The 18,453-nt window shown below is 38.2% G+C and overlaps 1 protein-coding gene across 1 annotated transcript in view; it reads right to left on the minus strand.

The window, feature by feature from the left end:
• LOC135072078 (echinoderm microtubule-associated protein-like CG42247) overlaps positions 1 to 12,946 on the minus strand; it is a 33,517-nt gene extending 20,571 nt beyond the window's left edge. The window contains exons 1-2 of the mRNA XM_063966025.1: positions 12,431 to 12,946; positions 114 to 302 (exon numbers count right to left, since the gene is read on the minus strand). Of these exons, the coding sequence (XP_063822095.1) occupies positions 114 to 302; positions 12,431 to 12,946 (705 nt within the window). The remainder of the gene's footprint in view (positions 1 to 113; positions 303 to 12,430) is intronic.
• Positions 12,947 to 18,453: the final 5,507 nt, after the last annotated feature.

Genomic DNA, 18,453 nt, shown 5'->3' on the forward strand with positions numbered 1-18,453 from the left:
CCAATAGAATCATGTCGACGACTTATATTCTACGACTTTTGACAACATATCAAAAGCCGACGTCTCTTGTCGGCGGGTTTACTTTGAGTTTTGTGCCTAGTTATTTTAAATACCTGTATAGAATGGTCCATGTTATTGATGATGCGGATCACGCGCCCGCTAGCTGGCTTGCCGCCGCCCGGGGGTGGAGCGTCGGACTCCGCCACCGACTGCTTCCGTGTACCGGCGCGGGACCAACCCGGCGCCGCTGCTGTGGTGGTGCCCCCGTACCACATGCCGTTCTTCTTGCCGTAGCTGGCTGCCTGTTGTCAGTCACAGAGTTAGGAAATGCGCTTGTAGATCAGAATATTTTCGCGTAGGTGGGTTCTTGTTGTGTTTGGACAGTTGGAGACCCAGGTAAGGTACCTAATAGCTAACCTCTTTGTTGTGGGTAAAACAACGGCGCAACTTTACACTGGTAGAGAATTCCCAAAAGCTTTTTTCATAGAATAGATTTTTATTTAGACTAGGTTTAAGTTCATATTTTTTAAGCTTTAATTTGTTACAGGTTTTATTGTTATTGTAGGTAAGTTTAAAAAATTCATGTTCTTTGGTAGAGAAGCTGATAAAACTAAGAATTGACGTCAATCGTCTATTTTTACCTCAAAAGCCTACTGGTTTTAAATGCTTGACATTGCAAGTTCCAAAATATCGACCTCACGGCACGCAGGCATGCTTACTTCGTTTTAGGCTACAGTAAATAAGCAGGCATTGGTTAGACCATGATGGATTAGTCTTTATAAATAAATGTCTCGAAATAAATAGGTACTATTTGATTTAAACTAGGTTCCACGACCTTTTCCGTAAGTGTACCAAGTGGTATATCTTAAAGGTGTCAAGCTTAGATAGTTTTAATATAGAATAATATGATAAAGAATTCCTACATAAACTTAATGTAATAAATGTAAAGGTTAATTCAGATGAACTAATAGGCAATGAGCCACAAGAACAATGCATAATAATAAATATATGTAAACTACTAGCTTTTGCCCGAGGCTTCACCCGCGTGAAATTTAGTTTGTCACAGATCGTCATAAATTATAGCCTATATGTTATTCTGCGTCATAAACAACAATACTGTAAAGTTTCATCAAAATCCGTTCAGTAGTTTTTGTGTGAAAGAGTAACAAACATGTTGATATCCATACAAACTTTCGCATTTATAGTATTAGTAGGATACCTAAGCTGTCGAGAAGCTACACATGTTAGTAAGACTTTTAAAAGGCCAGCCATTTGATATCATACGTAGTAATTTAACGTATATTCAAGTTAGGCCTTGCCTCTCGCCCCTGACACCATTTGGTTCGATGAATGTGCAAATAAAATGGGCGAATTTTCTCAGACAAACGACATGCATGAACATTTACTTTGGACTTGTGAAACGCCCCTCGTGAATTAATGATACTCTTTGAAGGAATTTATGAAAAATTGCTATTTAATTGTTTGTCATACCTACATTTAAATAATTAAGTTGCAATTTAAGCCCGATGTTTAGGAAAAAAGCTCTTTAAATGTCATATTGCTATCTGAAAACGGAGCCGGTCACTGTCTTAACATGAAGTATTACACAAATACAAAGTCCTAAAGTTGTATCACAAAAAACTACGATATCTTTTGCAAGGAGCACATGTAAACTAAGTAAGTCACTTGCTATTGCTTGTGGTTGAGCGGCAGAAGTAGAACGCGTGAAGGTGTTCGTAGTAGAGATTCTATTATGTTCATGGCATGCGGCCGGTAACGGTATATGTTATTCAATAATTGAATTGGCTTTGAAAGTCAATGAATTACCTTTCTAAATGATAAATAAACACTGACAGAACAATATTCACTCATTAGTTTAAAACTTACGCATTAGCTCTTTTTAAATTCTTAAACGTATTTGATAACTACGAATATTGATGCAGTTTGCAGCAAGATAAAATAACCAATACAGCAGCGCACTGTTAACTCAGTAAATATCCAAAGCTTAAGTTGAATTAAGTTTGGCAAGTAATTGCAAGTAATATTGCAATCAGCTTTCCAACTCACCATGATAGTTATTCTCAAATCTTCAGCACTTTTGGAGCGGTAGCGAATCCTAATTCGCGGTATTTTGCTAAGTCAGCGAATATACAGTACGACAGGCGCCGCGTCTGGCGACCGGTCGACCACTGCTCCGTAAACAAAGCTTCTCAACGGCCAAATTATTCTGAAGTCCTTGGCCGAAGGTACTGTCCAAGGACGCCTTATCGCCAAGTCTGTGCGTGCAATTAGAGCAGCCCAAATCTGATGGACCTCCCTAATTCCTTACGAGAGTTTACGTTCACGCGATTCTCGGTACACTGTCTGTTACTCGGGGCTCTACGAAAAATAGTCTACACTCTACACAGACCGTAGAGTCATCGCACGTGTGGGCCAGCGAATATACGTCGGCCGCGAGGTCACGTTTCAAATTGCTGCATAACAAGTGGACTGCGGTGTTTGTGAAATTAATATGTCTGAAAATGTTGGTCATTTTGTCGTTTACAAAGAAATTGTTGGTCGCCATGGGGAAATGGTTTGGATGAAAATAATGTTATGCAAATTACTGGTGGTGGTGAGTAAGCGCTTACTGACCCTATATTTTTGGTTTTGGCAACATTTTATGAAAAATACATTTTTTCAAACTTCTGAGAAACTTTCAAGAATTATTATTCAATGGTTCCATTATTGTTCCATTTTAGCTCCACATGAATTTTGAAATTCATAATTTTGAACGCAAAAACGAATTATTATCCATTTAGATATTTCTGTGAAGAAAACTGGAACACGAACAAAGGCGTTACAATTTAACATACTTATGCCGGTTTGTTGTTTACAAGCTTTCAATCAGGCTTCTAATTTGCATTTTGTGCATGTATTACCCTCTTTATGACATTAGCATAGCATTAGCCTATCTTACGCAGCGGCCCGATACCCACAACTCACGCAAACACGTTGACACATACACGGAAACTTCAGATTACTTTTAAATTGTATTTTTTTTAGCATTTACTACTGTTTAAGTAATTTTAACAAAAGTGTTTCAAATGTCCTTTGTTGATAGAGTTGATTTCAAAATAAAATTTAACTTGGTCACACATGTCATAAGATGCCCAAGCAATAAACTAGTTATCTGCATTTAAAGTTTTAAAGATGCTCGAACGAAACACGACATTAGATGATATCTTTTTATGGATCCGTAACTCAAAGGGTTCCAATTAATATGCCTGTTTGTCTCAGCAGGAATGTGTATCTATCTCATATTAATCACAATAAGTAAAAGCTATTATACCAATAATAAAAGTTAAAAGCAAATGAGGGCTCCACACACGTTACCGCTACCATTTTTTTGTCCTTGCAAAAGTATTTGATAGATAAAAGGTATATCGATATAGTGCTTGGTGTTTCATCTACTTCTATACGGAACCCATCGTGTGCTGGCTGATCCAACTCGCACTTGATTAGTTTTTGCGATCAGTCAGTGATCAATGCATGATGAGACTACGAACAGTGCTGCAATTTCGGTCACTTACTACGGGCTCAGGCGTGTAGACTGGCAGCGATATGACGACGAAGGGCGACTCCTCGTCACTGTCCAGCATGGAGCCCTCAGCCGCCTGGAGCCAACGGCCTCGACTTGGGCGCCACAGTTTGCCTTCTTCTCTAACCACAAGCGACTCAACCAATCTCTACTCTGACCTACTTCGGCAAAAAGTTAAAACAAACCACGTAAAAGTAGGTAATATCCACCTACTTTTCTACTTCTGTAAAGTGAAGATCAAGATAAATATTTTCGCGCACAAATATTTAAAAACTTTTCAAATGTCAAAGAAAATTTGACGGCAAGTTATTACGTATAATAAGCTGCAGTTTTAAATGTCACTCGCGTTCACCACCTCGAGTCAAGTTCAAGTACCTAACTAACGGTGGACGTACACACACACATGTAGCATCTTCGTGTTGGCATGCACTTAGTTTTGCATAAACTGTGATGTCTGCTTAACATACTGTCCCGGGGTGACGTCTATCCGGTCCCTGGCTCCAATCAGACCGACATTAGCATAAACTAACAGTAAACGTAGGAGATACGCGATTTGTTACGAAATATGGAATTTAAGTCGTGAACTGGATCTAACACACAATTTTCATCAAATAGATATCTGCGGAACTATCCGAATAACAAAAGTAAAGATTAGAAATTCTAGCTTGACGTAGTTGATATTGGAAACGTTTGTTTAGCGATGCAAAGTAACAGCGATCGAAATTGTTTGTCACTCGTTTCTGAATAATCATCCTAAGCATTTATTCTATATGGATGACATAATAATAATTTATCCGAATTTCGAAACACATACCTACTTAAGTTTCAATTGAATAGTACACTTTTGATAAAGTTGGTTTCACAATACGCCTCGGCAGCTGGATTAGTAATGTGAATTTTATGTGCGCCAAGCGATACTTTGTAATTATAATTAGAAACTAAGTAGGTCACTTTTTCTTGCTTGTTAACTGAGAAACTTTGACAAGCATAGTTGATGTAATATTGTCACGGAAAATAATAAAAAGAACTGTATAAAATTAAACCATCTTAATAGCTTTGTACAATAGGTACTTCATGAAACAATTTTCCGGACTGAAAACAGATTGGTAGAATTAAGAGCGAAAGAAAAGAATACACAATGTAAACAACACGATGTTTAAAATCAGGGTATTGTAACTGTGTGCCAAACTTTCTCACTGATCAAATGCAATTTGCAAAGTCCACACCACTCGGTAATCACTGTTTACAGTATAAGTGGCAATTGCGATTGCGAAATAAGACGTCGTAGTCCGTAGAGCTCAGCTATGGTACTAGACTCCACTGTTGCAACAGCTGACTAATTTGCAGCACGGACAAAACAAAAGCCGGTGGATGCACGCGGGCCGACGTAACCGTCACGTCACTCACACACGACTAGGAGCCCTATTGCTGCGTGATAAAGCGTTAAGTCGAAATAACAGAGGTATCCGTTAAGCACGGTTGGATGTGGCAGACTATTCGAATTTTATACAGTGGTGGATGGAAGAAAGTCGCGGCGGGGTGGGGGCGTCAAGGTCACTCTCCGCTTGAATCCACGCAACCCCGTAACTGACCGTTTCCCAACTAAGTACGTTGATATACATCGGTCAGACGGTGTGGTATTATGGCCCTTTTATGAGCTCTCACGTGAAACAATTATTAGAGCTCATGCCCAGCTCCAGCTGTGGTCACGACGGTCGTCGCACGCGAACTGATAAGGTTAATTTGGGACCACGCATTAACGTTAAATGTTTACAAAAAAGGTTTCCGGGACCTTGATCCACTTTCTCGATTATTACTAAGCTTTGCTTATGTAAGATTTAAGAAGTTATGGGCACTGTAAACTGTGGCTGTTACGTTGGTGTATGCGTAATAAAATGGGAACGTGGAAAGTGTGTCAAAGTCATAAAAATATATCCAATTAAATGCTGCGACTTGGCTCCAGCAGAAATGTAGCATTTTTGTTGCTTAATGTTCAAATATTAATATGAAGAATGGCTTTTCAGCTGAAGCAATGACCTAAAACCTAAGAGGTCAGTCAAGGTAATGTGCTAATGAGTCTAGGCAGGAAACATTTGAAACGTGGGTTTTATCACATAATTGATTGTTTACATAAACCCTAAAACAAGTTCTCGGTAAACGCAATTAGAAGCCCTTTGAAGCACGTGCAAAATAAAATGGGTCTAATAACACGGGGTTGTTTAAGGCGAAATAGCGGAGTGAAAATGTTCGTTACATTCGGCAATTTGTTGAAGCACGCTTGACCTATATCCCCATTTCGACAGGCCGCTGAGCCTTCGACGCCGTGTGAACACTGCGATGGCCGGCGGAAGAAAAGTGCAATTTATGCATTTCCTACAATCGGGTACAGGCGAGTTCGGAAGTTTTCTTGCCATAAAAAGATTGAGATAAAGTTTCGTAATATTGCTCCACTAATATTGCAAACGTTTTAGTAAGTAGGTTAGGCCAAGAGGCCAGCTGTCAGACCACAGAAAGAACATTATCATACCGCTGTCAGCAAGTGTTCAGGATTGTAAGCACTACTGCAATAGTGCTAAAATCGCTTGATGATAATGAGAAAGCTAACAAATTGCGATCAAGTTCAAAACGTTAAGGGATAGGATATAAATGATTTTATTCAATTAAGTTATATTATATGTCATTTACTGGAAGATTAAAATATGATCCTCTTTATGAAAATCACGAAAAGCAGACGATTGCGGATTTGAATTTTTGGCGTGATTTTATCAATAACTGGCTCCTTATCTCTAAGCACCAGAATGTTTTGGATAAATTACATCATTATAGATGACTTAATATGATAATGACTTGTGTTTTTGAGCATACCTGTACGCCGCGCCCTGGTCGTTAGAAGCCTTTTTGTTTCAGCACTAGCCGTGATGACTTCCGAGGTAACCTTGTATGTCCGTCTAATATCTGCTAATGCTAGACTATAGTCCATTACTTAAAATACTAGAACCCATAAATCTTTAATGTGGCGTGTGTGAGGTGAACGGGGAAAATTGATGCTAATTTTAATGGATGTTCAAGGAAATCTCATGAAATAGGTGTATTAGTTTATTTAATTTAATTTATTTAAATTAAGGAACGAAATAGAAATTTCAAAAGTAATAATATATTATATCCTAAGCAGTTTTTCGTAGCTTTAGCCGCGTAGCAAACCGTAGTCATGTCGTAGTGTCACCCGTAGTCAGTTTTACATTTCGTATCCGTAGCAAGTCGTAGTCGTGTCGTAGTGTTACCCGTAGTCAGTTTTACTTACGTTTTAGCCGTAGCAAGTAAACGTAGCAGCAAGTCGTAGTCATGTCGTAATGTCACCGTAGTCAGTTTCACATTTCGTAGCCGGAGCAAGTAAGCGTAGCAAGTCGTAGTCGTGTCGTAGTGTCACCCGTAGTCTCGTAGTGTCTACGAACCAACTTCTACGAGATGGGTTTAAACAACAACGCCAAAGTACGTTTGTTAATCATAAATGGGCATTTTTATCCACTACGAACTACTACTACAAATGTTAATTATATGTATGCTAAATGGGACTTGACTGTGAAAATTTAATACAGGTAATATGGTAGATTTTGATGAAACAAATTGCGAATTATTTTTGTAAATATATGTTAAACTGTAAGCTGTGTTTCCCAAATAAAGAAAATACAGTCGAACAAAGGTTGCAGTATATTTTGATAAGTGTTGTAAATAGGATTGTTTATGAAGTTGTTACGATAATTAATCAAGGAGCTGTCAACGATCAGGCATAAATAAATGACGGTTGATTACACAAAATATAAATATCCTTTCTATTGTTATGCTATTAGTAACACTGATATTAATCGTAAGCGCAAAAAATGAGGCGTGTCGCAAACCACGTTCGCGTGTTTTCTTTGTACCTGCTTTAACTTCTTAACAGTCTCACGTAATCACTCCAACAATGAACCTATATTACACTATTTACTATTCATTTATTCTGCCTTATCAATAACGATTATGAAATATTGCTCTTTTTAATCTTTTTATCCACCAGCAATAACAAAACCAGGCTGGCAAGACGGATAGCCGTTCAAAATCTAAGATCTTTCTAGATTTTCTAATGTCCTTCTTTATCAGCGTAATTTATTGCTTCCTTCATAATTTACAGTCCTTTCCGCGGTTTGGACGTGGAAACAAAAGATAATGGAGAGTTTATGTATTGTACATTTAATAGCTTATTTCGCTGGTAACACAAAGCCGGCGAAGTTTTGTGTTTACGTTTTTTGTTTACAAAGTTACTCATTTGAGTCAAATTCAGTTTTATAGATCATAAAATAAGCTCTACTTTTATTCGCAAGTCACTAGACCCTTGGTTTAGTGATTAGATACCTAATTTGATAATAGGTAGCGGTTATATTAAGAGACCCGGTCCAATTTTTTGGAATTTTATTCCATTGCGTCATCACATCGATTCGCTAAGTTCTTAAATACACATATTATAGCTACTTTGTGTATATTTTAACGACATAAGTATATGAGACTCGCTTAATAATTCAGATCAATTGTGTACCAAGAGTTTTGTGCGAATAGATATTTTACAATAAGACGTTGAATTGTATATTATTATGTGATAAATTATAAACAAATAAAATTAAAACAGCATATGCATATTATTCTCGAATCGATATTAATGTTAAATTGTCAACATGCACGAACTTATTTTATGTAATTTATGTCTCAGTGTTCAACTTAAGTAACGGGTACATTGACTAGATAACTGACGGCTGTTATCTACGTGTGCTTTTGCTGTACAAAAGAAAGCTAACCACTAAATGACTGTGTATTTAGGACCCCAGCCGCATTATTTACTACTTTATCGTACAAACTCTTATCTAAACCCCTATGCCATCTAGCCAGGTGTAAAAAAACTTCGCACTCGGCGGTGTAATCCACGTAATGGCCTCGCCTTGGTGCATATTAAGTGCAAGGTGGTGCATTGCCCTCGCGTTAGGTGTCGTTGCCAACTTTCTGTACGAACACAATAATACACACTTCTTAATACCTACGAAAATTTATGAGATAGGATAGAAGATAGATATCTAAATATAACTAAAAGGTGACTGACTGACTGAATGATAGTGATCTTTCAACGCACAGCCCAAACCACTGGACGGATCGGACCAGCGTTGCCAGTTTTTTTTTTCGCCAAGTCGGGACTTTGGTACTTTTTGAGTGAAAATAGCGGGATTCTTCCGTCAAAAGCGGGACATAGTAAAAAAACGTATAATAATCAAAGGTTTTCAAATATTTATCTTTTTATTTGACTTAAAATTACGTTTACGTGACAATATATAGCAAAAGTAGCCATAGAAAATGTATTTTAACAAAAAAATCTTCGAGCACGAAAATCTTTCGAGTTCAAATCGTTTGCGTACTCAAATCGCCATCAAAAGATTTAGTACGAAAACTACAACAGCACCCTTGTGGACGTGTCGTAAAGTGAACTGTCGTGCAATCATTTCTTACACTAAACTTATTTTGAGAATCAAAATTGTCACGTTATCGTTTAATTCGAAGGTTGAGTATCGAATTTTATCGAAATACGCAAACGATTCGAAGACGAAAGTTGTTCATGCTAGAGGTACAGATTTACTCTATCATTAAATTCGTCTTTAGAATAAAAAAAGAAAAAATATCGAAATTAAAAAAGTTTTATTATTTACAATAATATGGCGTTTCAAACAATATTCTGGTGAAGTGAGTGTTTCTCTCCGAAAAGCGGGACCGAGCCTGTCCCGCGCGGGACATTTAAATTTGATTAAAAAATCGGGACGTCTGGCAACGCTGGATCGGACTGAAATTTGGCATGCAGGTAGATGTTATGACGTAGGCATCCGCTAAGAAAGGATTTTACTAAACCTTACCCCTAAGAGGGTAAAACGGGATCCACGCGTACGAAGTCGCGGGCGGCCGCTAGTAGAAGATATTTTGATGGCTATACGACCCATCTATACTCGACAACTAATACGAATATAGACAGTGACCGAAAGTGTAGTTAACCCTCCGTAGTACACGATCTTTTATATTATTATCTAAACGCATGACTACGAAGCGCTACTACGTGAAGATGATTTTCGTAGCACCGTCGTAGTGTCGTAGCAAAGTATACGCAACAACAGTGATCTTTATACGTAATTATTTTCTAGAGCTGGGCGTCGTTACTAAAAAGACAATATTAAAAATGTTTTGGAAAATATTTTGAAAAAGAAATCACTGAATATAATATTACCACTGGGAATATTTTAATAGTTTTAAATGAAATATTATAACAATTCATACCTATTTCAAAAGTTTGCATATTTTCTTCCACGTAACTAACCTCAATATGTTGTGTGAAAAACTGTAAAACAATTTAAAGTTCCAACACGTTCAATTAACTTTGCCAAAGCGGAGATTATAAAAAATAATTACTGGAACTGGAGCGTTTCACGAAAATTAACTATATAAATCATTCCACCTAGACCATATAAATGCGGTGTAATTTTTCAGTAGCTACAGAAGACTTAATCCATCTAATTGCCTCGCTAATTTCCTTCTCGAAAAAAAGTATGAGTATTTAGTCGAAACAATTTTCTTGCAATTAGTCGCTTATCGATGTGGGAGGAAGTGGAAATTCGTTTGTTGTAATCAAAATGCAAATACACTGGGTGCGTGAGGACCGGCCTTATCCCCCGACCCACATCTGGTGAGGCAAGGCCACGATTTGGCCTCGTGTCCTACGACATTTCTAGTTGTACAACCCCAAAAATTACGCGGCATGTGCGTGGGACTGTAATTAATCTTGTTACTTCATATATCATAACGGTATTTTGTTGGTTAATTAAAAATACTTGAATAAAAATGATTGTATCCGGATGTCGGCGGCTTTTTAAAATACGGCTAATAGCTTATTAGCAATTTGTCGTTATCTGGGGGCACGGCAGTGCCCCCGCCAAGTCGAGCGCGAAGCAAACACTGCCGTACCATCCTTTACTGGAACCATTTCGCCGCATTTTCAGGCCTCTATTTGAGAACCTTTAGATAAGACCAGAACGCAGAAATTTTCGTCATCTAGTAAGCTATAATCACACACTTAAAATCCAAAATTTCAAGTCTGTAGGTCAATTAGTTCCGAAGTTAAGCGAAAGCAAAGTTTCGCATTTATGACACTCACTCACTGATGATCATCAAAATAGAACTAGTACTTCCCATTAACTCAGAGAGCTGAAATTTGGTACAGAGTTAGGGTTTAATGGCCACATAAAGGGAAAACTATAAAAACTAGGAAAATCGAAGATCTGGAGTAACACCACATTCATAATAATCAATACTACTAGCGCCACACCGGCGCCGTGGTGTTCGCCTGTACCGCTCACCGCTAGATGGCGCTAGCACTTTGAGCGTCGATTTTCTGCACCGCGGTGTCCAGATTTTTTTTCCCCTCTAGTTATTATTAAATCAATTCTGATTCGTTGTCCTTTTTAAAGATGTGTTTAATATCGTAAAAAAAATGACGATTATATTAAAGGACGACGACGTTAAATAATTATGCCACATTCTACAAAAAGAAGTGAAATCCCACCAAAAACATTCTGTAAAAAACTAGCCAAGTCTCGATGGAGCTGCTTGTTTATCTCTAAAAAGTAATGAAATCTAGACAAAGTCGTGCCAAGTCTATGGTTCTTTACTGCGATTTCTTTTTTATTATAGTTAATGTTGTGTGACTTGGCCGTTGAACAATCTTTATTAAGATAATCAATAATTATGCATAAGTATTATTGAAATACGCAGCTTTATTAAGCCTACAATTCACTGGTTATTAAATCAACGTTTTCCAAGTGGCAATTTTCCATCGTCAATGGGTAGTGGTTCTGGCAACAGATTGGTGCAATGGTGTCATGGAGCACCTGGTTTTGTACCCTTCAACGGCCAAGTCACACAACATTAACTATAATAAAAAAGAAATCGCAGTAAAGAACCATAGACTTGGCACGACTTTGTCTAGATTTCATTACTTTTTAGAGATAAACAAGCAGCTCCATCGAGACTTGGCTAGTTTTTTACAGAATGTTTTTGGTGGGATTCATTTGACCGTTATAAACGATACATCAGCCATTAAAAAGCCAAGAAAATCTGATAATGGAAAAATAAAGTTCAGATTATAAAAATCTCGCATGTAAAAGAAAATTGAACTTAGGGCTTTATCAGTTTTTAACTTTATCTACCTTTTTGAGTTCAGTTTGCTAATAAGAATAGTTATAAAAACTCTACCAACATGATAAGCTAAACATTGAGAACTTATGACATGACATGAATAGCAGCAGGTAGAGACACATTTGTAACTCAGTTACTTTGACATCATTTGCATAGCGCCTTGTATCTACAAATAATCTGCATTCAAAGCATCGTGCTATGCTATAGACGAACAGTATTGTTTAAAATCAGTGGTTAAAACTACGAAATAAAACTAATGTAGGTTAATTTAAAAAAAAAACATCAATTCTACTTAACAAAGGAACATAGTAGTTCCACAAAATACCACATAAGTTTAAGACATTATAAATCGCCACGTAATTGATGAAGGAGCGCCGAGAACTTAAAAAAGGCGTGCGTGTAAACCAAGATTACTGATGTCGACGCGCGATAATGTATATTTCGATGGAAAGTACATCCCCTTTCGATCGCGATGAAAGTCGTTTGATGACTCCGCCAATATTATTAAAGAACTTTAGGTGAGTCAAGCAACACATGCGCAATGCAGCAAATATCTACATAAGATTTTGAAAGTAAATAAAAGATTCGGAAAGGTACCTTGAAAGTTTTGTAGGAGGAGACGACGTAGGATGCTCCGTCTTCGAGTTCCTCGAGCCTGTACTTCCGATCGCCGTCCATGCCGAAGATGAATCTGGCTCCTCTCGGCAGCTCCAGCCTCTCGGAGAGCCGGTCCAGCAGCACCTCCATGGAGGCGAGGTCGCGGCCGGGCTTGAAGCGGAACTCCACGCCGGGGTGGAACGGGTCGCCATTCCTGTAGAAGGTGACGCGCCTGGCCTTCCAGTAGTTGAGGTTGGCGTAGCGGCTGGCCGGTTCTGCTCTGGTGGGGCGGGTGGTGGCTTCGGAGCCTTCGGAGACGTCGTCGGGGCGCTGCGGCGGCGACGCGGGCCGGGAAGGCCTCCAGTCGCCGGGCTCGCGAAGCTCCCGCTCCTCATCGGAGGGCGGATGAGGGTCAGGGTCCGGCGCTGCAGGCTCGGGCGCCGGCGACGGCTCGGGCGCGGCCTGCGGACAGACGCGCGAATGTAGCCGCGGCCTGGCTTGCGGACGACGCGACATCACCTGCGGCTGCCGCCTGCCGACTAAACGCCGCGCGCCTCACTCGCCTCTCAGTATTCAATCAACTGACGGACACTTGTCTATACGGTAGTAGATCGTAGGGATGTTCATTCATGAACGGACACGTGGCTAACAATAAGTCAAGATCTTGATTGGATGCGGTGTTATAACAAAGACCGTTCTAACGGAAAATATGCCAAGATATGAGAAGTCCATATACGAATCGAGTCGTTAATATCCAAAACGATTTCAGGAATGATGTCAATCAACACACCGTGATTTATGGAATGTAGAACGTTATACGTTCAGAAAGAAAATTTCACTGGAGGGGCTATAATGTAACGGTATTTAGGCAGCACCGAAACCTAAATTCTGAAAAATTGCGACGGAAAGTGTTTGAAGAGATAATGTAATAGTATTTGTGAATGATTTATTCCACTGTAACCGTCCAGTCATCGTTAGATGCGCGAGATAAGGGCTAACGAGTCGGCCCTCGGTGAATGACTAAGTAATTCTAGTCACGACTGGCGAGCCCCTCAACGCCTCAAGAAACTATTGAGCTCTTTTGTTTGAAGAAAGAAAGGGATACTCTATAGTTTTGTAAAATAACTTTCGGTGGTAGGTACTTACTAGCGCTAGAGGAATGCTTGCGGGCTAGTTTAATAAGCTGAAGCAAGACCTTGTAGTTATAAATTCCAATGTACTCGTATAAAACATTCCTATTTGAATTAAACAAATGAATACAGCATTATTTAGCCTTAAACTATAATATTGGATTAAAAACAACAGCTACTTAATCGTATTCTAGATTTTTAAAATATTAACAACATTTGTTTAATTTTTTTTGTTAATTTTACTAAGTTATAAAGTAGAGTTAAATTGAATAACATAAATGCATCTTACCACAGCCACTGCAGCCATATTTTCCTCAGTTGTCATACACAGATAGTCCGTTAATCACGATTATTGAGTCACAAGCACCCGAATGGAACCAAATTACAAATCACATGCAACTGAATTACAAATCCGATTTAATTGTATTACAATTGCATTCGCGGATCGCGGGAAAAAGCGACGGGTGACGCCGACGTGTAAGCGGCGGTCGCTATAAGTCACTGTGCGAGTTTCCGGGCGGTTTTATACAACGTACGACAGTTGACACACTTTCGGGCGTCCAAGACAAAATTGCAAGACACTTGTTATATTGGTATGAAGTCACAAATGAGTGACAGGGGTGTGCTTGATGTTTTTGTTGTGAATGTGGAAGTGTAGTCGTCCGTTTATGTTTTGTGAGCGGAATCGAGTGACGGTCGGAATGGACGGCAACGTGCGGGGTGGCAGCGGGCAGCGCTCCCGTGTGAGTCACGCCAGCGGGGCCACTTAAATTATACTCGATCAATTCGAGAATTACAAGATCAAACTCGATAATATGAACAAGAAACGCAAAGGACTTTTTAAAGAATTTTAAAGCCAGTACTCATTCATTGTCAAACTTCATATTATGACATTTTGAGCTAGCTATATCTACTTTAGAGCGGTAATTATAATGATCATATAATTTCATGGTAATAAATATTGTGCTTACTTGGATGGTAACAAATGTGAAATAATGGTATTTAGTCTAAGTTTAGAGTTGGCATAACTGAGACGCGATTTGATAGTGGCGTGGCGTTGATGGCAAGTAGAGATGTATGGTCCGGCAAGTGTAAGCGGCTGTCAAATCAGGTATACCTACTTGCATTAACTATGTAAGTACAGACAAGGGCACATAAAGGTAGGCTTTGTGGCATCTTATGTTGTAATAGGTGGTAGCTATTATCCAACAATGATGTAATTCTGATGTGCCTCCACTGTACTAAAACGAATTAATAGGCTTAAGTGTCTAAAGGTTTTCATATTTTTATTAAAAATTCCAAGTGGTGAAGCTAGCACCGCACACACGAGACGGTGCCCGGTCAACAGGCATATAGTGGCGTGTCTATGTGGGTTAGTTCCATAATTTTTCGCCTCTCCACTCCGCGTGGAGTGGGTTTTATGAGCCCCAATTACTAACTCATTTATTTTAATGATTAAACTTAAACTTACTTAATCAATAGCTTATAAGAGAACGTTAAGTAATATTTCCAAGAATATCGTAGTCCAAAATAATTTTAAGTCGAAAATTTTCGACAGCTAAGTTATTCAATAAAATAATTTTGAAAATCGGCTCGATTTTTATGAGGCTTTAGCGTTATACTTTTTTCATTACGGGGTAATTTACTGTAATTAAAGTTGCAGAGTGGGCGAGTAATAATACATATAATTAGTTTACGACTCACAACTCACACGTCATTTACTCCGACCTTGGTTGTGACTAAGTCGCACTAGGTGTTTGCAGTAAATTATCCATATCTTGATGAGATTATTTACCTCTATGGTACATTAGTAGCATCATAAATAATAACAATAAGCTACTGGAAATACGAGTATGTAATAGTATGTATATTGAAGTCTCAATCCCCATTTAATTTCACAAAATTTTACAAATAAGCACATTTTTTTATAGTGGAGCACGAATTTTGCAGTAACATAGACAAAAAATTAAATTAATAACTTATGTTAAATCATGTTTTAACGATCCATTTAACGTGTAGAAGCGAGTGCTTTTTAAAACCTATTTGCAGGATGTATATGACTTTCAAGACTTTTAGGGCCATAAAAAGCTCAAAAGCGCGATTAACGCTAGTTTAAAATAAAATCCAAACTAAATGTCAATTTAAACTAGTGTTCACCTTCACTTTTTGTAATAAGGGGGATGTAAACGGCTCTATCTGCGTATTTTAATTGAAAACAAACTTAAAAGCACACAAACAGGAAATGTGAACAAAATCCAGAAAGCGTTTGGTACGCTCAAACAAACCGCCCTACGTATGGTCCTAATAAAAACTCATAAAACTCATTTATTTATGCAAGTAGGCTTTATAAAAGCACTTTTACACGTCCCAGTATTTACCCTACCACTGCTTCAGGACAATAAATGGGCCAGTGCTGAGAAGAGGGTCCTCCAACAGAAGGCATCGAAAGGGGGAGACTTTCCAAACGTTACTTGCGGAGTTCGGTACCTACTTAATATGTTTTTAAATAAAATCTATACTATAATTGTATGCATACTTGATTGAATGAAATTTGGCATGAAATCACCTTTCATTGTTCCAAAAATGTAGAGATATTTTTTTTCTTTAAATCGGTAAACGAATACAGAGCTCTTTGCTAGTCCAGTTTTGTCCCTAACTAAAGTGCTTAGCTAATAATTTCCGGTAAAATGCAATTTCTGTACCTTAACTCGTACCTACACGCGGCTCCACCGACTTTGTTGACGTGGCTTTTTTAAATTCTTGAAATCGCACAAACTAGTACATACCAGAACACCCAAGGTGATTGGTTTTTTACACGTAAACGTTTTTGCTCAATTTGACGGTTATTATGAACATTTACATGATTGTGATTTTAAATGCCTATGCACTTTGTCGTTTAAATTAAGGTGCATACATAAATTGCCACTCAAAAAGCAGGAGAGCAAAACCTGGACCTGGGAGTAGCCTGTCTTTACATTTTGTTGCCAAAAAAGGGGGTGAAATAAAGGATAAAAGTTTTTAGAACCGTATTTTTCTACTTCTATAGGTATGCGTTGTCAAAGTAAAAAAAAAGTGTTTTTGATCAATGATAAAAAACTGTCAGTACAAATCCATGCGGTTAGAAGCTAGAAAGAAAATAAAGATTGTACCTCCACCACACGAATTGCACAATGATAAAAAATATAACAAGTTGGAGCTTAGGTACGGTTTTAGTACATTTTGTTTTTACTTAAGTTTTAAAGTTTGAGAATTCAAGTTTTTCTTGGTAAAAAAATGTGTCATGTAAAAAGAAAAATCTTATGTATAGCAAAGCTTAAAGGTTAGCCACTGTTTTAACATAGTTTCCGTGTCGCCACCTCCCTAATTCGTTCATAATTTTTCCACCGCAAACCATTACGTTATAAATGGTGCTTGTTAAGTCATTAAGTAACATAACATTATGCTATACTTGACCTGGATAGGCAAGCTTGCTTCCGTTTTAAATAATTGTCTTCCACGGTAATGTTGCGGTATGCTACAGCATTCAGTATGTTGCTACGGTCTACGGTGCTACGCGCTACGGGGCGTAGGCGAATGTAGTATGAAGACTGAAGAGCATGTGCATTTTACGTTTTCTTTTTAATATTACTTTGAAATCCTACATTTTACATTATTTATTTGTCTTTCATATTTACAGAACATTTATTTTACAAATATACTTTGTCAAATAGATAATTATAATAGTTTGTGATTGTAATATTCGTCTTTAGGCACTGAGGTATTTTGGATCACCCACAAGGTGGACCGGCGACCTCATAAAGGTAGGCACTGGATGCAGGCCGCCACCAACCGGCCATTGTGGAAATCATTGGGGGAGGCCTATGTTCAGCAGTGGACGTCCTATGGCTGAAATGATGATGATTGTGATATTATCTTTAACTTGCCTTATCAAAGAAATAAAACATTTATTTTAAAAAACTTTCTCGGAACTACCTACCAATTAAATACTGTTTTACTACTATTAAAGTTGTCTTATGCAAATGTGAGGTCAGATCTGACCTTGCGCGGAATCAAACCCGGAATTATCGTAGGGCATTAGGGAAAACTGTCGCAAATAACGGATCACGTCAGATCGCCGATAAATATGATTACATTTATTAAGGGCAGCACGCACAGTTCCGAGAAAGAACTTAAAAACAACATTTAACCGTCAACTGTTGTGATACAATGGAGATATAGGTTTAGTAGGTTCATAACTAACTTGATAGTCAAGAAAATGTTAGCAAATGAATGTTGTACGGTCCCAGTGAAAATTAAAGATTAGAGAGAGAAAGAGAGAGATCTTGATACCCTTTCTTGGGATCGCTAACTTTCAATAAAAGCGTGAAATTACTAGCTGTCCGATGGACTTAAATGAAAATCTGACAATTAGAACGGTGGATACATTAAAAATTTATTGACATTATGCCTTGAAGAGACTGCGCACACGGGCTGGGGAGGTCCATTTGTCATCTCCCGCGAAATCCACGGAAAGATTATGGGTGAACCTTATTTTAATCCACCATAAGGCACTGGGCCTACTCCACCAAACTCTATTGTCCCTATGGTCTTGTTTTACAAAGTTACAGCTTGCTAACGAGTGGAACGCAAACCCTTTGATTGTGATTTTTATTTTATTGCTATGTCCTTCAAACCTCTTACGAGTACCTTACTTACTTGAGTGTAAGAACGTAGTAAAGCACAGGTTTACACTCTACATGAGACCTTATGTAGGAGTAATCAACATTGTGTGCCATTTACGTATTTACGCACATACAAGTTTTTAACGCGATTTTTTATCTCCATTAATACGACATAGTATTTTAATGTACTTGACTAGGCGTAGCGTATCATTATTAAGTACTTAGTCTGATT

The sequence above is a fragment of the Ostrinia nubilalis genome, chromosome 5 (genome assembly GCF_963855985.1).
Source record: "Ostrinia nubilalis chromosome 5, ilOstNubi1.1, whole genome shotgun sequence".
Classification (NCBI taxonomy): domain Eukaryota; kingdom Metazoa; phylum Arthropoda; class Insecta; order Lepidoptera; family Crambidae; genus Ostrinia; species Ostrinia nubilalis.